Raw genomic sequence first — 9605 nt, 5'->3', positions numbered from 1 at the left:
CATATGACCCCTTTAAGATCCTTTGGAAAAGTAATAAATGAAATCATAATAAAAAAACACAATACCAGGTGGGGCATTTGTAGATTAGAAATTAGTATCCTCTCCATTTGTCAGACTGTGTCCTTAATCTTTACTGATTAGTTGTTGCAGGCCAAGTAACTTTTATGTTTGTGTTCTGTTACATCTTCAGCATTTCGTAAGCTGATTTCATGATCTTCATTGAATATTAGACTTACCCAGAAAAATACTCTTTCTACACAGAACTTTCAGCCCTCATGGGAGCCACTTATTAATATTTTTGAGGTTAAAAATTTGTAGGCCCCCGTAGGCATGTTTATGTCTTTTTCAAAACTTGTGCCATTTTGGCATCGGCAGTAATGTCAAATGTGTATCCATCTTCCTTTTCAATCTAGATGACATGGCGTCCTCAGTACCGTAGTTCCAAGTATCGCCATGTGTTTGGGAAGCCGGCCACAAAAGAGAACTGCTATGATGGTGTCCCCATCACCCGGAGTGTTCATGACAATCACCTCTGCACCGTCAACCCTCGCTTTATCGCCGTAATCACTGAATGTGCAGGAGGTGGGGCCTTCCTGGTACTGTCCATCAATCACGTGAGTGAAACGCGTTCATATCTGTGACTAGCACTGATAATATATGGACTTTAAATGCTTTTAATACCCTCCTGTTGTGTTTGCATTATTTAGACCCACGTTCAATTTTCAGACTGATTGAAACACTGGTTAACTATTTATTTCTTCTTGAAATTCTTTGAATATTTCTCATTTAGGGTCATGAATGTGCATGGGTCAAAGACGAAAAAGGGTTTTAAGCATCAAATCAATAAGTCTAATACTGCTTTGAATTGTTATTGTTGTTTTTCAGTACATTAGAAAGTGTCCAGTTCAATTAATTCGTTTTTTTCTGCGCAAAAAATAAATATCATACATTTTTACCATGATTTACAGAAAACTGACACTAAAATGTCATTCAGTGTAACAATCTTGTCAGGCATATTTACCACAAGAATCAGTTTGACATTTTAAGACTCATTAGTATTTCCCCAAATACTATACTATTCCATTTTGGCCATTTGTCAGCAATAATTTTTTACTCATTTAAAATGCAATACAATTTAGTATGCTCACTTATTCTTTTATATATTTTAATATATACAGGTCAGAATAAGTATGTTGTTTCAATTTTTACATAAATAAGTGTTACACTGAATGAAAATTTACACCGATCCCACATTTTGACATTTCTCCATTTGTCAGACTGTGTCCTTAATCTTTACTGATTAGTTGTTGCAGGCCAAGTAACTTTTATGTTTGTGTTCTGTTACATCTTCAGCATTTCGTAAGCTGATTTCATGATCTTCATTGAATATTAGACTTACCCAGAAAAATACTCTTTCTACACAGAACTTTCAGCCCTCATGGGAGCCACTTATTAATATTTTTGAGGTTAAAAATTTGTAGGCCCCCGTAGGCATGTTTATGTCTTTTTCAAAACTTGTGCCATTTTGGCATCGGCAGTAATGTCAAATGTGTATCCATCTTCCTTTTCAATCTAGATGACATGGCGTCCTCAGTACCGTAGTTCCAAGTATCGCCATGTGTTTGGGAAGCCGGCCACAAAAGAGAACTGCTATGATGGTGTCCCCATCACCCGGAGTGTTCATGACAATCACCTCTGCACCGTCAACCCTCGCTTTATCGCCGTAATCACTGAATGTGCAGGAGGTGGGGCCTTCCTGGTACTGTCCATCAATCACGTGAGTGAAACGCGTTCATATCTGTGACTAGCACTGATAATATATGGACTTTAAATGCTTTTAATACCCTCCTGTTGTGTTTGCATTATTTAGACCCACGTTCAATTTTCAGACTGATTGAAACACTGGTTAACTATTTATTTCTTCTTGAAATTCTTTGAATATTTCTCATTTAGGGTCATGAATGTGCATGGGTCAAAGACGAAAAAGGGTTTTAAGCATCAAATCAATAAGTCTAATACTGCTTTGAATTGTTATTGTTGTTTTTCAGTACATTAGAAAGTGTCCAGTTCAATTAATTCGTTTTTTTCTGCGCAAAAAATAAATATCATACATTTTTACCATGATTTACAGAAAACTGACACTAAAATGTCATTCAGTGTAACAATCTTGTCAGGCATATTTACCACAAGAATCAGTTTGACATTTTAAGACTCATTAGTATTTCCCCAAATACTATACTATTCCATTTTGGCCATTTGTCAGCAATAATTTTTTACTCATTTAAAATGCAATACAATTTAGTATGCTCACTTATTCTTTTATATATTTTAATATATACAGGTCAGAATAAGTATGTTGTTTCAATTTTTACATAAATATAAGTGTTACACCGAATGACAATGGAACATTATTTCACCCACATTTTGACATTTTATTCTCCCAAAACTTATTTGAAACCTTAAAAGTAGACACTTTATTTGCATTTAATGTGCTTTCTATGTATATAAAATCACTTTTGAAAAATTTCTTTTGATGGAGACATTTAAATGTCTTTGACCCACTTGCAAAGTTTCGACATACACTACAATTTTTGTTACTTTTGTGTTGGGGTCAAATTGTCAAATCATCTTTTTTTTCACAAATTTTATGTTATTCATTCTCTGACAAGCTACAATAGAGGTTTTCTTGTTTTAGGTAAGTCATTACTGTTTTCACAGTGTACATTTTTGGTAAATTGGATGGAAACAAATGTAGGTCTATTTGACCCGTGACTCAAAAGTTGTACCCAGTTTTTTAACATAATAGGGAGGTTAAAGGACAACCTGGTGAGTTACATAAGTTACAGTATCTTATGCATCACTTTTCTTTAGGGCAAATGAAGACCTTTTTATCTGCATATTTATGAGTTTCTATTATTTTACAGCCTAACATACAAAAATAGCTTCTCACACTTTTTCTTTCTGTCACACACACCCTTCTACACACTTACCTGTTCTGACACACTTTAGCTCTCTGTCTGATTTTATTGGTCTGTTGACTGTCTCATGTTCAGTCAGATATTACCTCATGTCTCAAGAATGGCACAGGTTACATGAAAGCCTTGAGGCATCTTTCTGTATTGTCTGTCTCTTCTCCTTTCCCCCAACATTAAATGTTGTCTAAAAAAAGTGGTGTTATATTATTGTTAACTTAAGTGCACAATTAAATGTGCTTTTGTAGCAAACAACATATAAAATAAAGTGGTCTGACCACACAATACAAGTTAATGCATGTTTCAACATTTCAACATTTTAGTGCCTTTACCCAGAACCAATGCCCACAGTTGCTAGTTTAGATATGAAAAATGATAAAGTCAAGTTTCGTCACCTGTTAACTGAGTCATTTGTGTTACGTAATTGTTTTTTGGCTACTGAAGGATGTTCTCCTTGTTGAGACTTGTGTCTTTTGCAAACACATTTCTATGCTATGATTCTTGGTCAAACTTGCAATGACTTAGATCTAGTTTTTTTTTGTGCTACACTACAAACAGTCTAATCTGTATCTTGTTTTTTTTAGTAAAATATCTAAATAACTGTACAAAAAGTACATTGAGAAGCATTTTGGCTAGTTTTCTTTTTCTGAATTTTGAATGTATAATTGAATATAAGTGTTCTCAACAACGTTGTCACTTGTTTTAATACAAATTTAGTGAGATTTATATTTAAAACACAAAAACTGAAAACAGCTGAATGTTTTATATATACTGTATACTTTAGTGTCACATGATCCTTCAGAAATCATTCTAATATGTTGATTCAGTGCTTAAAGGTCCCATGGCATGAAAATGTCACTTTATGAGGTGTTTTAACATTAATATGAGTTCCCCTAGCCTGCCTATGGTCCCCCAGATGGCATGAAAATTTCACTTTATGAGGTTTTTTAACATTAATATGAGTTCCCCTAGCCTGCCTATGGTCCCCCAGTGGCTAGAAATGGCGATAGGTGTAAACCGAGCCCTGGGTATCCTGCTTTGCCTTTGAGAAAATGAAAGCTCAGATGGCCCAATCTGGAATCTTCGCTTTATGTCGTCATACGGGGAAAGGTTACCTCCCCTTTCTCTGCTTTGCCCGCCCAGAGAATTTGGCCCGCCCATGAGAAAATGAGCTATTACCGTGCGAGGCGAGCGCAATATTTTTTTTTCCTCGAGAGACATCATGGCTTGCAAACGAGCGAAGCATGGCAGTTGCCCCGCCTCTCTCCTCCTCATTAGCATTTAAAGCTACAGACACAGAAATGGCACGTCCTAAGGAAAGCTCATTGTGGGACTGGCTCGTAGTGGCTGAAATTCTGCACCAAGGCTGAATTTCGGGAAAGAGACTTCAGATACAGTACTAGGGACCACTTAGGCCTATATAAAAGCATCCAAAAAGCAGCATGTCATGGGACCTTTAAGGAACATTTCTTATTATTAATGTTGCTGAACTCCTTATATCATTGTGGATTCTTTGATGAATATAAAGTTCAAAATAACAGCTTTTATATGAAATCGAAGTCTTGTGTAACATTATAAATTTATGTATTTTCCATCACGCTTGTTCAATTTAATGTGTCTTTCTGTCTTCTTACTGTCCCCTAATTTTTTAAACTGTACATTTTCTAAATCAAGTTTTTATTGCAAACTTTTTTTTGAACACTGAAAATAATATTAACCTAAATAATTAACTGGTTTTATTTAAGTCAAATATACGATTTAAGATTAATATTCAACTTAAATGCATTAAGTTATAACATTTAAGATAATCGCTGGTTACAGCTTTGAACTCTGTAGATAATTTTATCAGCACAGACTAAATGCTAAATATACTTCAAACCTTGACCCCATGATTGTCTTCTCTATATTTACACAAATATTGGTGTGTAATTATCTGTGTGTCTTCTCAGACTGGCAAGGTTGACCCTCATCATCCGAAGGTTTCTGGTCACAGAGGCAATGTACTTGACATCAAATGGAATCCTTTTAATGACTTCTGCATAGCATCTTGTTCAGAGGACACCACAGTAAGTGTGGACATATAGTATGTGCATACACTCACACCACAAATTCAGACTGGTGCATGTTCACATATTACTGACTAAAATGGATCTGATTATCTCATATCGTATCATATCCCACTTTCTACCTTCAGATCAGTAGCTGATTTCAGACAGAAGTTCTTGATACATTTTAACATTGTGTTCACATGTATACAGTTTATCATTTGTGCCCATGTTTGTTGTTCAGGTAAAGATCTGGGATATCCATGAACATGGTGTTTTGAAGAACATCACAGTGCCTCGGAAGGAACTGCAGGGTCATTCACGACGTGTCGGACTTATTGAATGGCATCCCACTGCTGAAAACATCATTTTCAGTACTGGCTATGACTATCAGGTACTTAAACTACACACATACTTTCTCATGGAATGAAGACAGACAGGATTTCTGAGAATTGGCCCCCAGGTAGACATTTAAAATATTCACAGGGATAATAAGCTCTTAGCACACATTACCGTTTAATAATCCAAAACTTCCTTTTCAGTGGCCAGAGTCGAAATAGTTGTATTTTTTCAGTGTGTGAGCGAAACTAATAAAATACTTAAATAATCTTTAAGGATAATGGTTTAGTTCCCTTTCAGTCGGTCACTCTCGACGTCACGTCGGATGACCGACGAAATTGGGATCTCGCTTAGAGAGACCAATCTACTTCGAGTGTAAACTAAACGATTATTGCATCCAGCTGCCGCTGATCACAGCGTGAGTATAAGTAGGCAGCAGATGCAGCGCATATTCAGCTTTTCGCTTCGGAGCCGAGCGATCACATCGTTCTGCTCCTGACTACTCTACTGAGAGAAGAAGACTGAACGAGTTCAGCGCGCTCTTGGAGAGCTCTTCGTGTTGGTGGTACGGCGCTTCAGCGGTGGTGGTTTCTCGTGTCGAGTGGGTTGCACACATCAGGCTGCACTGTTTGTGTTGCAGGTGATCATCTCTCCTGTGCGCCTCAGCACGCTAAAATAGCTTTTTCCGTAAAAGAGCAATTTCGGGTGCGTCTTTTTAAAGACGACGTTGCGTGGCAAACTTGACGTTACGTCTTTGTAAAGACGATGTGGGTCTTGCTATAAACAACGTATCACCCAGGCGTTTCTGGATGCGGTCGTTACCTGGCGCTGTGTGATGGTCACGATCGCTGCCTCACGTGCCTGGGCATGTAGCACGCTGAGGTGGCGTTTGTGGATGAGTCATCTTCTCATTGCGGGAAGATGATCATCTCGGAGTCGCGGGCCAAGCTCCGTTTCCTCAAGGGGCGGAGTTCCATTGATCGATCTAGTTCTCCTCATGGCGGCAGCCAGGCGGGGGCTACTTCAGGCAGTAGAGCGGGCGGTCTTAGGCACTCCGCAGGCAGTTGAGCTGCCAATGGAACGTGCTGGGCCCTCTACAAGGAGCGTACCAGCAGTATCCGTTGGCACTCCTCCCAACGACCGGATGTCGATTGCTGCATCGGAGGGTGAGCCAGAGCTTTCTGGAGAGAAAGATTCAGCTGCGCTGCTCTCCTCCTATATATATTTATATTAAAGCAGCAGTGAGACATTTTATTATGACACTTTTATTGAAAGTATATTTTTCTGAAAGTATTTTTTCTTTACGCTTCCATTTATCTTAAGTTTTGTTTGTGACTTATTTTATTAAACATGTAATTACAAACTTTACAAGAACTTTAAAAAGCCTAAACTCAGTATCTAAATTTAATATAGCTGTATCAGCAGTGAATGTGCCTCATAGTATGTAGTGTTCAACATTACATCCTGAGTCAGTTTTTCTATACTGAAACTTGTTTGGTCAAGAGAAATAAAGTAGGGCAACACCGACTTTTTTAATCTAGCTATAATAGATGCTTATTTTTATATTAAACACTGAGCTCTAATATTACCCTTTATGTACTATATTTGTTGTCTTTTTTACAGCCCTATGAGTATTTACTTTTATTTCAGATCTGTAGTAATTGTATAACAATATAATTAGGCCTGTCGCGATAATTAAATAACCGTCTAATCATGATTATTTTATCTAACCGCGGTTGTTTCAGACAACCATGATTATTGTGCTTTTTATATGACACAAGGGGGAGTCATACACCAAAAGAAACAGAAGAGCACCAGTTTGCTTTTCATGCACTGTATAGCCTATACAGGGCTCCAGACTCATTCTTCCCACTGACGTCGCTCTTTTGCAACTAACTTTCTCAGCTGGTCGCAGGAGCACATGATTTGCTCGCAATATATATTTTTTTGCGCTACAACATGGGATTATTCAATGCATGCTGATGAACTTTTATCATAGTTTATAGTTATATGGAAACGAAAGTGGTTAACATTCAACCCGTTCTTTATCATCAGTAGTATTATTTGTGATTTGAATTTTGTGAATGGGAGTTTCTCTTTTGCTGTGTTAAGCCACGGGCTTCGGATGCTTTCACTTTCGAATTTGCGATCTTGTTGTCACTGTTTTGCTTACATACATCTACACACCTTTCATTTTTTTAAGACTAAAACAAAAGATGGATTCATTGTTATTCTTAATTAAAAAGCACAACAATAAATCAGTAAGATACAATGACAAACTAGCTTACAAAACGTTTATTAACAAAAACGTTAGTGTTCCTGTGGCTCAGTGGTAGAGCATTGCGTTAGCAGCGCAAAAAGTCGTGGGTTCAATTGCCAGGGAACACACATACTGGTAAAAAATGTATAGCCTGAATGCACTGTAAGTCGCTTTGGATAAAAGCGTCTGCTAAATGCATGAATTGTTAATTATAAAAAAAACGAATAAGATGAGGCATGGCACACACCACATGCTATTATTTTATAAAGATATTGTTTTTGCTGCTAAATTATACCGTTAGCTAGTTTAATTTCATAGCTTATATATTTTTATTCAGATGTAGTTTTTCTCTGTAATGAGGAAGTGAGTATTCAGTCAGCTAGTTTAATTTCGTAGCTTATATATTTTTATTCAAATGTCGTTTTTCTCTGTAATGAGGAAGTGAGTATTCAGTGGATTATGTTTAACAAAGTGTTTAAAAAAAGAGTGACCATTAGTTCCACTAACACAGTATTGATATTCTGTAGTGGTGTAGAAAAAAAAATAACACTGGTGTTGGATCGGTATTGGCCAATTCTTAGAATTTGGAATACTCTGTGTAATTTTACACTGCAAAATAATAACTCAAAAAGATTAAAAGATAACATCATAACTATTTACTGAACCCTTAAATTAATCACAATTATATAATGAAAGCCATAAAATTAATTATTTAATTAAAATTAACCGTGATAATCGCCATAATCGTCATGATCGCCAAAGCCCTAAAACAGACAATTAATCGCAATAACCGTGACTATTTTTAGACAATGAATCGTCAGCCAAATTTCATAATCGTGACAGCCCTAGATATAATATGATCAGAATAATGAAATAGTTGTTGTCCATGGGTGTAGATTTTAATTGTATTGATTCCTTTTTTATCAAGAAACAGATAAGCTAACTGTTTAGGTTAATCTAAAGTTAAATTAGATTTAAAGAGGTCATATAATGCTACATGCACTTTTACAAGTTGTTTGAACTGAAATGTGTGTTGGCAGTGTGTGTACACAACCACCCTAAAATTATAAAAATCCACCCAGTGGTTTTTTGTTAATCTATTAAAATTAAACTACTAAAATCTTTCCCCCTTTCTCAAATCGAGCCGATCTCAGATGCCTGTCTGTGTGACGTAACAAAAACAGGCCCCTCCCACGATAGTTTGATTGACAGTAGCGTTTCAGCACAGTCTGGACTGGCGTCTTACCTTAGACCCGCCCTGAGTGAGCTGTCATCAGTCCGCCATTGTTTCACCGCTGGAGCAGATGTAGACAAGAATGACTCCTAAGCGATTGAGGTGTTCTGTTGTTAGATGTAATAATGAACATACGGGTCACCGGCTCGGCTCCTCAGCGAAAACCTGAATATGCGCTGCATCTGCTGCCTACTTATACTCACGCTGTGATCAGCAGCAGCTGGATGCAATAATCGCATGCCAATGTGCATTGGCTCGTTTAGTTTACACTCGAAGTAGAATGGTCTCTCTTAGTGAGATCCCAATTCGTCGGTCATCCGACGTGACGTCTCCGTCCCCTCCTTCAGGGAACGAGGGTTACCATACGTAACCGAGACGTTATTACTTGAATGTATTTTAAAAAGAAAGAATAAAAGTTTATTTATGCTTTATCCTCTGCTCTCCAGCAGAGGATAAAGCATAAATAAATAAAACATAAACCGAACAAAAACAGGGAAAATACCACTATATTCGTGGGTAAAAGTTGCAACTCTAGTACCACATATTAGGAATATCAGGGTTTAATAGTCTTTATATACCATTAGGAGTTCATATTTAATGTTACAATTGTAACAGTTTTGGTATATTTAATTTATAACCTGAAAGATACCCAAAAATCTGCAGTGACCTTATTAATATTGGAAGAGAGGCTGAGGGATCTCTTAAATAAGTGATTATACAGCAATTAGTTAGACAAGCAGTGTTCCAAAAACACT

The 9605-nt window shown here is 36.9% G+C and overlaps 1 protein-coding gene across 2 annotated transcripts in view; it reads left to right on the top strand.

The window, feature by feature from the left end:
* The first annotated feature begins 1332 nt into the window (after positions 1–1332).
* Positions 1333–9605, top strand: part of coro2aa (coronin 2Aa) — a 19653-nt gene continuing 11380 nt past the window's right edge. For both annotated transcript variants that reach the window (XR_001634981.1, XM_016495125.1), the window contains exons 1-3: positions 1333–1777; positions 4922–5038; positions 5262–5411. Coding sequence is in view for 1 of the 2 variants with exons in the window: in XM_016495125.1 (XP_016350611.1) it covers positions 1577–1777; positions 4922–5038; positions 5262–5411 (468 nt within the window). In the remaining variant the exon portion in view is untranslated. The remainder of the gene's footprint in view (positions 1778–4921; positions 5039–5261; positions 5412–9605) is intronic.

The sequence above is a fragment of the Sinocyclocheilus anshuiensis genome, unplaced genomic scaffold, assembly GCF_001515605.1.
Source record: "Sinocyclocheilus anshuiensis isolate Anshui unplaced genomic scaffold, SAMN03320099.WGS_v1.1 scaffold517, whole genome shotgun sequence".
NCBI classification, from domain to species: domain Eukaryota; kingdom Metazoa; phylum Chordata; class Actinopteri; order Cypriniformes; family Cyprinidae; genus Sinocyclocheilus; species Sinocyclocheilus anshuiensis.
Note: the sequence above shows the minus strand (reverse complement) of the source record. Positions and strands in the feature narration are given on the sequence as shown.